This window comes from Emys orbicularis, chromosome 7 (genome assembly GCF_028017835.1).
Source record: "Emys orbicularis isolate rEmyOrb1 chromosome 7, rEmyOrb1.hap1, whole genome shotgun sequence".
Taxonomy (NCBI): domain Eukaryota; kingdom Metazoa; phylum Chordata; order Testudines; family Emydidae; genus Emys; species Emys orbicularis.
Window position 1 is genome coordinate 103,229,330 of NC_088689.1, and position 15,547 is coordinate 103,244,876.

At 39.8% G+C, this 15,547-nt stretch overlaps 1 protein-coding gene across 1 annotated transcript in view; it reads right to left on the reverse strand.

The window, feature by feature from the left end:
• Positions 1-1,395: 1,395 nt before the first annotated feature.
• DCP1A (decapping mRNA 1A) overlaps positions 1,396-15,547 on the reverse strand; it is a 53,022-nt gene continuing 38,870 nt past the window's right edge. The window contains exons 7-10 of the mRNA XM_065407211.1: positions 10,590-11,348; positions 7,363-7,428; positions 4,043-4,261; positions 1,396-1,473 (exon numbers count right to left, since the gene is read on the reverse strand). Of these exons, the coding sequence (XP_065263283.1) occupies positions 1,396-1,473; positions 4,043-4,261; positions 7,363-7,428; positions 10,590-11,348 (1,122 nt within the window). The remainder of the gene's footprint in view (positions 1,474-4,042; positions 4,262-7,362; positions 7,429-10,589; positions 11,349-15,547) is intronic.

Below are 15,547 nucleotides of genomic sequence, written 5' to 3' on the forward strand. Positions count from 1 at the left end.
TATTCTATTTTGTAGAGCCAAACAAAACTTGTTCCTTCTTCGTTGCAATAGTGCTTGGAAAAAATAAGCAAAGCATCCTAACTGGTTAAACTTACTACAAATTATCCTTTACCAAATATACCAAGACCTCTTTACTCAAAAATCATCCCTTAAAATTACTATTGCTGGAATCAACTGAGATCTACTTTAAAGTATTACTAACTACCTTTTCATGCCATATAGAAATAAATATAAGTCACAGATAGACCAATAGCAGCATAGTAAAATATCATTAGATTCTTTTCTGACTTCAAAAGGGGAGACACGAAGAAGTCTGATTCTTACACTGGTAAATACTGAAATGGTAAACCATATGTAAGAAGTGTTCACTTTTCAACTAAACACAATGCAACACTACACAATGTGAAAAAATTTTTTGGAGGCAAGGGTGTGTGTGTGTGTGTCAGTTTCTAATTGTTCCGCATCTGTATAGTTTTCAACACTACGGTGCCAACACAAGTGAATAATGAAACTCAATTCTGGCATTGGCTTGTCCTTAGCTTAACAGAAACAACATATTTCAAATATCATATATAGCCCCAGGGAATAGGAAAATAATAGTCTTAGAGTGATATTCTTCCCCAGATCTGATTTAAAAAATTTACAGAATCAGGCTGTTACTTAAAGAACATATGATTGCCATATCCTAGGATTGTGCACACTTTGGATTAGATCTTTTTAGAGAAATCGAGCATATTTCATTGGACACTTGTTTGTTGCCAAAGATGCAAAACCAAAAACTAACGGAACAGTTTCAAAATAAGGATGTGCATTGGGTAAAAGCTGTTTGTTCCTCAGGAATGGGCAAAAGTATTTTTAACCCCTACCTCAAACATCTAGCTCTAAGGGCACCCAGCTCCAAGCTTGACTGCAGTATCTTCCACCAACCAACCACAGTTTATTATAATAAATGAGCCTCCCCAGCCTCTACAAAGCTCTTAGAACCAGAAGTGGGTTTTACAACTGAGTTTTGTTCTGAACTGTGTAGTGTATTGTATAGCTGATAGGTTAAAAACAGCACTGCGCCCCTTAACTCTTCAATACTGAAGATAGCTAGAAATAAAAAAGTCAGAGAAAACATTTGCACATTCACTTAATGCTAATGAAAACTCATATGCAACTAAACAACTTTTCCTTAGAAACAAAGGTTTGCTGGTGATGATCACAGTGAAACCTAGATCACTTCTGAGCAGATTACTTTTAGAAGTATTTTTAAGGAATAGTCTTTCCCAACAGGTTCAAAATTCAAGACACTGAAAACTAAATATTCTTTTTAAAAAAATATTACAGCTTTATAGATGAGGCATAATTGTTTCAGAAGCAGACATATTGAAGTTAATTCAGTTCAACTGACAATTATAGTTTGATGTCTGTATTCTTGGTCAGGACTTGCAAGTAGACTTCATGAACAGTACTGAGAAAACTGGAATCATTCTGCAGGAGGGGAAAAGAGCACATGCAGAATATTAACTAAAAACATACACTTAAGTGCTGATTTTTGCTACTTAACTGTGCATAACTTAAACCTCAAGATGGAGTTTGTGTCTCTTCAGAGTGGGGAATACAGGGAGGACTGGCTGCACAAAGGCACTGTTGCAAAGGCACCACATAGAGTGGGGGAGTGTGAGGCTGGGGGCCAGGACAGTAAGATCCATGATTATACATTGCAAGCGGTCCTAACATCCAGCACAAGTAGCACTGAGGGACAACAGCCACCATTCCCGCCATGCAACGTACTAGTAGTTTTAAGTGGGTGGAAGAGAATGTGCACTACAGTCCTGGCCCTGGGTTGGAAGGTACTAGTTTCACTGTCCCTCAGAACTCCTGCTCACTTCAACCACATCAAGTCCCATTACCTGAGCGTTGCAGGGGTGCAGTGAATTTTGCTTTTTGTGCATTCCTGAACAGCACTGACTCCCAAATCCATCTCCAAGCAGTGCCAGCAATTATATGAAAAGACTTTCTGCAATTACTTACACTTCTAAGACCAATTTGGAAAACAATGCACAGTGTGTTCCTTGGTCTAAAATTCTAGATCAATATATTACTGGGAAACTAAGCATGCTAACTTATATGCAATATTTAAAGCTATTCTAGTTTTCTTGGGTTCTAAACATTCAAATGAGATATACTGGTAAAGCCTACAACAGACACCTAATCAATCAGCATGAAGATGAATATTCTTCTCCTTCAGCATTATTTGCACTTCAGACCTTTGTATTCTACTGCAGTCACGATTTATAGTAATCTCCCACTTCTGGGGAGGACAATTTTGATCAGCCTTCAGGTTCCTGTCTAAATATGGCATATACAGACTGCACATAAAAAGTACTGCTCCCTTTGGAACTGGAACAGCACAAATAGTGTCCTCAAGATTACAGGCAGAAATCTGTGAAATCTGCCTCCAATAATAAATAAATAAATAAATAATAAAAAACCCCATAAAAGACTGGCAGTTGAGCTCAGTTTGCAGGTTTTTCCTGGGTCAGCAAGTGTTTTTTGTTGCAGCTGCAGGTCCTGCAAAAAAAGGCAGGTCATGCAAAAGAACAAAAACAAACAGCCACCAAAGCTGATCATATGACTTACTATGGGCCCCTTCCAGCCCTAACAATTCTATCACTAGGAGCTGTGTTTCTGTAGTCTTATTTTTAGAGCTGCATTTTGTGTGCAAGACCTATTGATATCAGTGTGGAAAGAGCAAGAGAGCCCTGATGTTGCACAAAGTTTTGTGACATTGGTGGTAATTTTACAACAGAAAGAGACTAAATAATCCTCTTGCTATATGGCTCTATCGGAGCAATAGCTCTGTTGTGATTCACTGAGGCCAGGTCTGCATTACATTGGTATAACTACATCACCAAGGGGTGGGAAAAATGTACATCCCTGAGCAATATAGTTATACTGACCTTGCCCCCCGTGTAGACAGTGCTATGTTGACAGGAGGACTTCTCCCGTCGACAAAGCTATCGCCTCTCGCAGAGATGGATTAACTACGCCGACAGGAGAAACTCTCCTGTTGGCGTAGTAGCATCTTCACTGAAGTGCTACAGTGGTGCAATTGCTTCAGTGCAGCTGTGCTGCTACAGCGTTCTAAGTTTAGACCTGCCCTGAGGAACATTGCAGCAGAAGTTGCAAAACAGAATTGCAGCAGAAATATTAATTGAAGCATTAAAGCACACGCATTTAAAACTTTCTAATTCATTAATCAGAATGTTTGCAGTTTCTATTTCAAGGTGAGCTCATGCCCCTAAAAAAGGAACAAAGAAAACTCATCTGTAACTGGAATATTTTGTTAAATAAAAATGTATTGGTCAAGTTACTTCCAGGTTGAGCTATTAATGAAATATATTTTGATTTTACATACATATTTTCAACTTCTTGTGGGCAAAATCCTGTATCAAATCACCCCTTTCAGCATAAAAACCCATAGAATGGCACAGGGACTCTGCAACTTTTCTACCCACAAATTCTGCAGACCCTGTGAGATTTGCAATACTATACAGAGGTCTCTGCACAAGTCCCTGAGCTCCTTTCCACTCAGTGCAGATCCATTGGAGCTGTGCTGCCAAAGACTGCAGCCCTGAAGTCCACCCCTGGAACTCCCTTTAAGAGGGAGCTAAGCAGCAGGAGGGGCTTCATAGGAATGTTAATAAATCCTGAAGCTGCATTAACTTTTCTGCAGATTTTTGCAGAGATGTATGTGGATAGAGAAGGAAGAGGCCCAATGCATGTCCCTCGTGGCTTACCCTCAGCTGTTCCCCACCTCATCACTAAACCTGGATCCCAGAGAGGAAGTAAATTGTGCCATCCTGGGAAGAAAGACACCTTGAGTCAAGGGACCATCTCTACACATGGGACCTGTGTGGAATCATCAGGCTCCCAAGAGTGCTGAGCTCTTGTAACGTCTATTGAATCCAATGGGAGTTGCCAGTGCACGGAGTCTCATTACTTGCCTCTGTATTCAGAAAAAACCCAAAGTGGTTTAATCTGATACTGACAGTACCTTTATTAGATGTATTAAGGTTTCCTGGAGCTGAGACCTACTGAGAACAGTAGGAGGCATTGTCTGAATTTCTATTGCTCCAAGTGTTAGAGGAGAAGAGGAGCTGGCTTTATTCTCTATTTCAGTGGATTTTGTAGCTGACTGCTGGAAAACACTAGGAGACAAGAGGATTGAAGGAGTCACTGTAGTTGTGGCTGTAACAAACTGTGGAGGTGCGACCTGCAAAAGAAAGGAAAATAATTAAGCACTCATGTACACTGTGGAGATGAGTGCCTTTATAAGAACCTGGATGAATTAGCCATTATTGCTACATAGGTGATCTAAATAGACATTTAGAGAGTGTTTTTATATCAAACTCTGAACAGACAAATACCTATTTGGAAAGACTAACACCTATATCTGTAGATTATGGAAGAGCCTTTACCGCCTTCATAGATAAGACTGATGCATTTTACCGTTTCAGCCTATGACAGGGATGAGAAAAGTGTCTGAAGTTTTCTCTTTATTCTTCGGCTGCAGATTAAATTTTTGTTAAGGTCAAATAAATCAGTTAATTAGATTAAGAACTGGGAGGATTTAAAATGGCTTCATTTGAAATCTCACTGTTGGTGTCTGTCTATGCTGTGGGTCTTTTGATCATAAATTATTTTTTTAAACACTTGGCACTTTAGGTAGTTGTACAGCTGAAAAAAATCTCATGCAAAGGCAATTTTTAAAAACAAACTAACAAATAGAACCATATACAGCATGATTTCAAAGAAGACAGGATGGAGAAAATAGATTAATCAACTACTGGGAGGCATTAGGAACCTCAGGAACCCTAGGGAATTTAGTAGCTCTTCAGGGCACTGGGACCTAGGGGTGACCATTATCATACTGAGTTCCTTAAAATGTATACCTATAACAAGCTGGCTTTTGTAGCATATAAGACACAAAAAACCAGTATAAAACATTAAAGCTTTACATGCATAAAAAGAAGTGCATTGGAGCTTAATTAGTTGAGTCATATCAGTTTGCTTTATAAATATAAAACTTTTAAGAGCTGAACAAGATACAGATTTATCTTCTTTGTAGGCACAGTTCTTCTCTGCAATCACTACCCTCTTGTGTTCTTAACTCCATATAAAGTAAATCAGAGTAGCAAGAACTGAGGGTTTGTCTACACTTACAGCACTGCAGCTGCGCCACTGTAGCACTTAGGCTAGGTCTACACTACGGGGGGGGGGGGGGGAGGTCGACCTAAGATACGTAACTTCAGCTACATGAATAGCGTAGCTGAAGTTGCGTATTTTAGGTCGACTTACCTGGCTGTGAGGACGGCGGCGAGTCGACGGCGGCTGTGCCGCCGTCGACTCCGCTTCCGCCTCTTGCCGCGATGGATTTCCGGAGTCGACGGAAGAGCCATCGGGGATCGATTTTATCGCGTCTTCACTAGACGTGATAAGTCGATCCCCAATAGATCGATTGCTACCCGCCGATTCGGCGGGTAGTGAAGACGTGCCCTTAGTGAAGATGCTACCTCCACTGACAGGAGAGCGTCTCCTGTTGACGTAGTGCTGTCTACACCAGGAGTTTGGTCAGTATAACCGCATACCTTCTCCTCAAGTTTAAGAGCCCCAAAATGTCAGAAGGCTAGATCTGTGTGAGGAGGTAGGGAAAGCTCACGCTCTCAGGTAATTAATCTGAAGACTCCCTGTCACCTCAGTTTTATATTGAATATACTGATCTACCTGCTTCTTTTGCTTAGGCTTTCTGGATGACCAAAATGTTTGGGATTCATTGACAACCCCAACAGTTTCACCAAAGAAGGAAAGCAGAAATAAACGGCGAAACTCAAATAAACTTTATGCACAAACAAAAAGCTTCCCTTGGAAATTTAAAATCTTATAAAAAGAAATAGGGTAAAACTATCTACCCTGAATGTTTACATAGAGAGTCATATCAAAAGGGTTAAACCTTGCAAAATATATATTAAATTCAACATAGTAGGGAAAATACCACAGTAAGATTTAATTTGAAAATCATCACAGCACATTTAAACCTGCAGATTTAGTCAGTGGCACACCACCAGCACACTAAATTGTCTTTGAGTTAAAAAGTGATGCATTTTTTACTGTGGGCACACTGCTTAACTGATCATTGACTTCTGGCCAATTTACAGACTGCACTGAACTGTGAACAAAGTCATTTTGCTGCCCTCCCGATTAGAGATGAACATGCTACTAAAGCAGCTTTTATATAATGCAAAAGGAATTAGAATGGCATGATTTAGTAATAGTGTTTAAAAGCCTTACCATTCATGATTTTTGTAAAGCCACTAATCAGTTTAGATGCTGCTGGCCACCAGTAACGACTACATTTCACTGTGTATTTCATTTAGACATAAATAATTAAATAAAAATCATTAGAGGTCAAGTATATTTTAAAAGATATGATCTTGCTTTTTGGCTACTGCTAATTATTGTCTGACTGGACTCTCAAAGTTCATTTTGATATTATATTGACCTGGATGTTCAAAGGTTATTCTTTTGTGGTTCTAACAATCTGAAAACTGAATCTATAAAAACAGCAAGTGGTGATTACAATTATTACTGCTATCAACTGGCTACAAATTGTGCTCACAACTAGTCTGTGCTAAAGCACAATCTTTTTTGGGATGCTGTCCTTCCCTTTTCCCCACACCTATTTGTCCCATCTACCTGTTATGTTTGTCTTGTCTTTTAGACTGTAAGCTGTTTGGGGGTAGGGACGGTCATTTACCATGTTTGCACAGATTGAGGCCCTTAGTTATCATCCCAATATAAACATTAAGTAAAAATAATTATGGAACTACGTCATTCTCTACTTACTGCTTCTCAATTACCACCATCTACAAATGAAAATGCTTTTAAAAACTGCTACTGGTTCAAACGGAACCTGGGATTGGAGAGTCAAGATACATTCTTTCTAGTTCATGCAACACCACCAGAATAAAAGATGATGCAGTCTGCTATTCCTGTTCATACTTCACAAAGCAGAAGAGACTAGTTCACTCTCCCATAGCACTGCACAGCTAACATGCAGGGAAGAGATCCCATACTGAAGAGAAGCCATTCTCGGCTCTCTGTGAGCTGAGGGGTGAAAACATTATCTACTATAGTCTCTTTCCTAACCATGATAGCATTTTTCGGACTTTCAGAGATGGAAACAGGACTAATGGGCATGTTAATGACTACAGTCTTGTTCTTGAGTCTTCAAGATACAATAAATTATTTGCTGTAAAATAGAAAACTTTGACATGAGAAATATTTAATTTGCTGGAGAAAAGTTTATATGCTTACTTGGCTGGCTTTTGGCAAAGCCTTGGGTTGTTGAAATACATCTGGCTCCTTGTTTTGCTGTATGGTCTGCAATTTAAAAAACAAAAGTGTGGTACACATGTTATTGTCAGCATCTGAATTTCTAGTAGTGTTATCTTCTGTTTTTCCCCAACTAAATTATATATTTTCTTGGATATTACAAGTCAAGGTCTACAATAAGACAGACATGGTATCCAATTCTATGCAGTTTTTTATATTTATATATTTCATAAATGGAGCAAAATAATAGATGAAAACATGTAAAGGCAAGTTGAAAAGATTACAAGATTGGAGTTTACATTTGAAGACTGCAGAATCAGCAACCCTTCAACCATAGTTAAAGAATTCCAAGGACAGGGACTAAAAGAAACGAAAAGAAACTAAAGGAAATTAAGTCTTGGAACCCAGATTTTAAGGTACACTGGAAAATGATGGCAAACCAACCTCAATGAAATGAAGTGCTCAATAAATTTTAGTAGACAAGATCATCAAGTTCACAGAAAAATTCTATTCCAGGTTTTGCTAAAAGCAGATGTAAAAACCTCAATATATAATTGAGATCTGAGAATATTGTAGTTTGCTAGAATTTCAGAAAGAGTATTTTAAAATGAGATCTCTGTTTTAGTGACCTGTCTTCCTCACATTTACCACTCGCCTAATTTTTGTGTCATCTGCAAACTTTATCAGTGAAGATTTTAGGTTTTCTTCCAGTTCATGAATAAAAATGTTAAAAAGCGCAGGAATTGATTCTTGTTCCTACAGGACCGCACTAGAAACGCATTTGCTTGATAACAATTCCCCGTTTACAATCACATCTTGATGAAGTGCATCAGTACAGTGAAACCAAGAGAACATGATAAATGTTCTGTAAATATATCTGCTTAATCTACATAAATGCTAGAAACACAAAACTAAAATTCTGGATGCCTCCATAAGTAGGTACAAGAGAAAATTCATCTGTTTAGAAGGAAGATCAACTATAGCTTGTTCAGTTTAAATTAACACTACCATAAAAGTAGCTAACAGCATGCAACAGCACTCACAGGTGGAGAAAATGGTGAGTTTGCACAAAACTAAAAGAAAACCAAACCAAACCACAGCTACACACAACAGCATTGCACATCCAAGCTGTCTCTCAAAACCTTTTGTTCTTACATTTATATCTGGGTATCACCCTCCATACACGGAAAAGACTCACTACTCTTAATTGGGTCTCAGAAAAAAAGTTTAGCAATAAAATTCTGGAAATAAGACTAAGAGGAAACATCAATGACCTCAAGGCCGTCTACATAAGATGTAGATCACAAATTATTGCCCATTCAACTGGACAACCAATAGCCTCTCAGAGGTATTTCCACAGATTCACAAACAAGGAATTAAGTCCAAAATAGGAATGGTGAAGCGCTTGGAAGGAATGACAAAGGGGGAAACTGAAGACAGGACAATAATATTAAGTTCTATACCTTCATAAATCCCTGACTGGAACTTGTTATTGACTTCTGCAGCACTACTACAGAACTATCTAGGAAGGAAATCTGTGACAACACACCTTTAATTCCAGGAAGTCACACCATCAGCATTCAGTAGCATTTTCGCAATTATAGACATTGGTGGACTACTTGCAGTGTACTTATCCATGGTGATAGCAGTCTGATTAACTGCTCTTCTACAGACAGCTCTATCATTTATGATAGCTGAAAATTACAGGGAGAGTATAGTGCCTATTGGCAGAGTTTAACTGTCAAATTTGCTCTGCCTGTCAACTTTCACCTACAAATAGTTGAAATCCAATGCAACTTCTTGACCATTTAGCAAGCCACTAATATATCCATATATACTGAGAAGTGCAATGGAGAATTAAAAAAACAACAAGGAGTCTGGTGGCACCTTAAAGACTAACAGATTTATTTGGGCATAAGCTTTCGTGGGTAAAAACCTCACTTCTTCAGATGCGTAGAGTGAAAGTTACAGATGCAGGCATTATATACTGACACATGGAGAGCAGGGAGTTACTTCGCAAGTGGAGAACCAGTGTTGACAGGGCCAATTCAATCAGGGCGGATGTAGTCCACTCCCAATAATAGATGAAGAGGTGTCAATTCCAGGAGAGGAAAAGCTGCTTCTGTAATGAGCCAGCCACTCCCAGTCCCTATTCAAACCCAGATTAATGGTGTTAAATTTGCAAATGAATTTTAGATCTGCTGTTTCTCTTTGAAGTCTGTTTCTGAAGTTTTTTTGTTCAATGATAGTGAAAAGTCACTTACTTCAGTCTGTTTCTGAAGTTTTTTTGTTCAATGATAGTGAAAAGTCACTTACTTCAGTCTGTTTCTGAAGTTTTTTTGTTCAATGATAGTGAAAAGTCACTATCATTGAACAAAAAAACTTCAGAAACAGACTTCAAAGAGAAACAGCAGAACTAAAATTCATTTGCAAATTTAACACCATTAATCTGGGCTTGAATAGGGACTGGGAGTGGCTGGCTCATTACAGAAGCAGCTTTTCCTCTCCTGGAATTGACACCTCCTCATCTATTATTGGGAGTGGACTACATCCACCCTCATTGAATTGGCCCTGTCAACACTGGTTCTCCACTTGCGAAGTAACTCCCTGCTCTCCATGTGTCAGTATATAATGCCTGCATCTGTAACTTTCACTCTATGCATCTGAAGAAGTGAGGTTTTTACCCACGAAAGCTTATGCCCAAATAAATCTGTTAGTCTTTAAGGTGCCACCAGACTCCTTGTTGTTTTTGTAGATACAGACTAACATGGCTACCCCCGATAATGGAGAATTAAGAATCTCCATCAACACAGAAGAGAATTCTGCAGAAGGAATAAATACTTTCAAATTCAGTTGGAAACTCTACAAATGGTAAGTGATAAACACAAAACTAAAACATCTAAGAAGTCCATGCCATGTCAAAGTTAGAAATTCTGTTGGCATGACCGAGAGCTACATTGACATGGCTCTGAGAAAGCTACCACCTAAGTCAGTTAGAAAAATTTCAATTATAAACCAACATTTTAATGAGAAAGCAGAAGAGAGCAGATTTCTCATCTACAAGTATTTTAACAAATCATCTAATGCTTACAATGAAACCCTTAGAGTTAAAAGCTAATTTCTAAGGAAGTTCAAATTTAAAGGACAAAGCATTTGTTGCCTGGCAATATTTTAAAAGAAATACATGCATATATAAATCCATAGAATACCTGAAGGGGCGTGATTATTTTGGTACTCAATGATGCTGGTTTGGTGTGAGATTCTTTGAAGCTTTCTGGTGTTGCAAGTTGGCTAACTGTGGATGAAATGCTAGGTGCCATGGTAGTTTTACTAAGAGACTGTTGCATTTGGTCCTGCTGTGGGGTCAACCTGAGTTTCTGGAGAAGGTCAACATTTGGAAAGGGTGTATTTGAAGCATTTCCTGTATTAGTTGCTGCCAAAGGTGCTATGAACTGGTTTTGGCCAGCAATTAGATTTTGTGGCATGTGATTCACATCAGATGGTGGCTGATTCATAAGTGGGGACATCTGTTTAGCAGCTTGATGCATAACTTGCATTATATTACTGTTTGGGTTTAGGTTGGGAAGTATCTGAGCAGAAGGAGTTTCTGTTGTTGAGGCTGAATTAAGAATAGGGCTTAATTGAACTGTATAGTTTGAAACATTCTTTACGTCAGGCTGCAAAACTGAAGCTGGAGCAATCAGCATGGGTGTTACACGCTCTTGCTGATTCAAGGTACTGCCATTGGTTTTGACACTTGTACTCTCTGGTTTCCCCAATGGTTGGTGTGTCACTGCTGATTGCTCAAGTGAAAAAGGCAAGAATAAGTTGTGCTCTCTGCCTGTAGTGTCAGCTTGCAACTTCTCCATTCTGTCTGGATTGGGATATGAAACTGTTGGTTGTTCCTTTGGCAAGGAGGTTCCAAATAATTCTTCCACTGTCAGATGTTTGTGCGTTGACTGGAATGGCTAGAAAAAGGAAGAAAAAGTGTTGAGAGAACTGGTGAAAAAATAAAATACATCCCGTCCCACACACCGAAGCTGTTACAGCATTCAGAACAAAACAGTTGGGAAGAATACTTTCTGAAACAGAAAGTCAAGGTGGGTGAGGTAACATCTTTTATTGGACTAACTTATGTTGGTGAGAGAGACAAGCTTTTGAGCTTACACAGAAAGTAGCAGTTTACTACGTGTGCAAGAATTTCAGAGCTTGCCATCTCACCCACATGAACATACGAACTGTAAATTAATTACAAAACCATTATATGGATCCAGGTTATAAGTACTGTTGTACTGCCACAGAGCTAATTAACTCAGTGACTGCCTTAGGCTATACACTAGAACATAAATTCAACAAAAAGACAATCACTCTGTAGATATACGTGTTAATCAATTGACAGCAACACAGCTGCCTTGAATAGCAGAGTATTCAAGATCTGTCAGATACTACACACTTAGAATTGCATGCCAAAACAGGTAACAAATGGAATATAAAAATCAGTGCATATCAACATGGCTCATACTTGGTCTTTTTGGATAGAATAATTTATACCAGATATTCAAATAATTGAATGACACCAACTTTCACCACATGATCTTGAAGCTTTTTAAGTAGGTGGTAGTATAAGAACAAAGGCAGTTTCAGGATCCATGAGTTTGGGTGCAGGAGGGGGCTCTGGGCTGGGACAGGGGGTGTGGCGTCTGGGAGGAAGCTCTGGGCTGGGGGTTGGGGTGCAGGAGGGGGTGTGAGGTGCAGGCTCCCGGCTGGTGGTGCAGCGGGGCGCCGTGGCCCCACACTGCTCCCGGAAGCAGCTGGCTGCTAGCACATCTCTGCATGCGACACCCGGGGGGTGGGGGGCAGCGGGTCTCCATGCGCTGCCCGTGCCTGTAAGCACCGCCCCCGCAGCTCCCATTGGCCGGGAACTGGCCAATGGGAGCTGCGGGGATGGTGCTAGGGGCGGGGGCATCGTGCAGGGCTGCGTCACCGCCCCCCTTCCCCCAGGGGGCCGCAGAGACGTGCCAGCAGCCAGCCGCTTCTGGGAGTGGCGTGGGATCACGGCAGGCAGGCAGACTCTGAGAGCCGCTGCGCTGTCGGACTTTCCCAGAGATCGCTATCGACTGGCCGAGGCTCCAGGATTGACCAGTGGATTGCGATCCATGGGTTGGTGACCACTCATCTACTTTCATATGCCATTACCTGCAGCAACAAAGTTGACAGTGTAACAACTTAAAAGGTTTCTGTAGTAAATAAACCTTTTTTGGTAAACAAAAAAAGATACGAAAGGCCTAAACATGCAAGCGGAATCCATTCCAAAGGGACCGCGTGTGTGTACATTTAATAAGTTTTCCTATATATTTTATTATTTTTAAATAAAACAAGCCAATTACACAAACTAAAAACACACCACCATTAGTGTTAGCATTACATATTACTTTGATCACTTATAATTGTGCAATTCACTTTGGAAGAAACAGACTGCCTCTGTTCAGATGAATTTTACAATATAAATTTCAGACATTGCAAAAAGTGAAGGTCATCAATAAATAAATAGATTAAAAGGTGGGAGGGGGAGATGGAGGAAGCAGAAGGGTTACAACAATAAGATTAAGTAGTTAGTCAGTAAGGCATATACACATCTTGATGGTTCTATTAGATTTTTTTTTTTAACAAACTCTTCTTGTAGGCAACATGACAGATGTTGTGACAAGTGAACTCTTGGAATTTCAAAGTATAGCTCGATACTTTAAAAAAAAAAAAATCTGGTTTATGTACCTCTGAGTTATAACCTGAGTGCTATTAACTTCCGTTTTTCTCTATATACTTCTTAAAATAATGTTCACTGAAGAACAAAATATTCTGAAGGTAATTAAATATCTTGTACAAAATTAATGTGACAAGTGTCTTCTTGTTTAAATCAAAGAACCCTGGAACAGCAAGCTTAGGCCCACCTAGATTACGCTGCATGACTGGCTTGTCATAACACTTCTTACTATCTTAAGGGATTTCCTATATTTAAAATTTTGCTTTGCTACTTTTAAACATGATAATGTTAAAATACAATACAAGTTGTTTTATATTAGCAAAAAAGGAAGAGCATGGTCAATTACCAGTTATAGTATAATTTGTTTTCATTCTCCAGTGCAACACACATGGAAAATATTGTACTCTCTATTGATTTTATTTTCCATTTGGCAAATGTTTTAACTTTGTGTGCTTCTAATAGAAAATGGCTGCCTTTTAATTACTTTAAAAGCAACTGAAAAGCTAAGGATTCTTCACACTGGAGAAGAAGTAGCAGGGAGATTAACAGGGCATTCAGAGTGATGAAGGTTATAGGGAAAATAAATCAAGTCACACATTCTCAGCTGTTCTACGAAAGGAAACCAAAAAGGAACCCAAAATTAAAGTGCAGCTTTAGTTAGAACAAAGAAAAGGATGGGTGTGGTCGTGTCTTCTAAAAAGTGAATCCAAAATAGGGCAAAAAGTACAGAGCATTTGGAAATTAGATGGACTGCATAGTTGGGACCTATCAGCCTAGTCAGTGTTACTTTTAATACATGCAAGAAAAAATTACAAAGAGATCATATTACTACTGTCACTTGGCCCAAGTGCATCATTTGGGGGGGGAGGGGGAAAAGGACTACGTTGCCTAAATCAACAGAAAGACTGATAAGAGCATTTTTTCCTCTGGCTAACTGAGGAAACACAGAAGGAATTCATAATTCCACCAGACAATGCCCTGCTAGCAGCACCCAGAAATTCAAATCTAGGACTGTTAGCAAGAGCATGCCAGCTGACATCACATGTTTCTCTGATAGGGTAACAAGCCTTGTGGATGGGGGGGGGGGGGGGGGGGGGAAGTGGTAGATGTGGTATATCTTGACTTCAGTAAGGCTTTTGATACTGTCTTGCATGACCTTCTCATAAACAAACTAGAGAAATGCAACCTAGATGGAGCCACTATAAGGTGGGTGCATAACTAGTTGGAAAACTGTTTCCAGAGAATAGTTATCAGTGGGTAACAGTCATGCTGGAAGGGCATAATGAGTGAGGTCCCACAGAGATCAGTTCTTGGACTGCTTCTGTTCAATATCTTCATCAATGATTTAGATAATGGCATAGAGAGTACACCTATAAAGTTTGCGGATGATACAAAGCTGGGAGGGGTTGCAAGTGCTTTGAAGGATAGGGTTATAATTCAAAATGATCTGGACAAACTGAAGAAATGGTCTGAAGTAAATAGGATGAAATTCAATAAGGACAAATGCAACGTACTTCCCTTAGGAACAATCAGTTGCACACATACAAAATGGTAAATGGTGCCTAGTCAGGAGTACTGCGGAAAGGGATCTGGGGGTCATAGTGGACCACAAGCTAAATATGAGTCAACAGTGTAACACTGTTGCAAAAAAAGCAAACATCATTCTGGGATGTATTAACAGGAGTGTTGTAAGCAAGACACGAGAAGTAATTCTTCCGCTCTACTCCACGCTGATTAGGCCTCAACTGGAGTATTGTGTCCAGTTCTGGGTGCCACATTTCAAGAAAGATGTGGACAAATTGGAGAAAGTCCAGAGAAGAGCAACAAAAATGATTAAAGGTCTACAAAACATGACCTATGAGTGAAGATTGAAAAAAACTGAGTTTGTTTAGCCTGGAAAAGAGAAGATTGAGAGGGGACATGATAACAGTTTTCAAGTACATAAAGGCCTGGTCTACACTATGACTTTAATTCGGATTTAGCAGCGTTAAATCGAATTAACCCTGCACCCGTCCACACAACGGAGCCATTTATTTCGAAATAAAGGGCTCTTAAAATCGATTTCTGTACTCCACCCCGACGAGCGGAGTAGCGCCAAAATCGATTTTGTCATTTCGAATTAGGGTTAGTGTGGCCGCAATTCGATGGTATTGGCCTCCGGGAGCTGTCCCAGAGTACACCATTGTGACCGCTCTGGACAGCAATCTGAACTCGCATGCACTGGCCAGGTAGACAGGAAAAGCCCCAGGAAAATTTGAATTTCATTTCCTGTTTGCCCAGCGTGGAGAGCACAGGTGACCACAGATAGCTCAGCTCATCAGCACAGGTAACCATGCAGGCCGATAATCGAAAAAGAGCACCAGCATGGACCGTACGGGAGGTACTGGATCTGATCGCTATATGGGG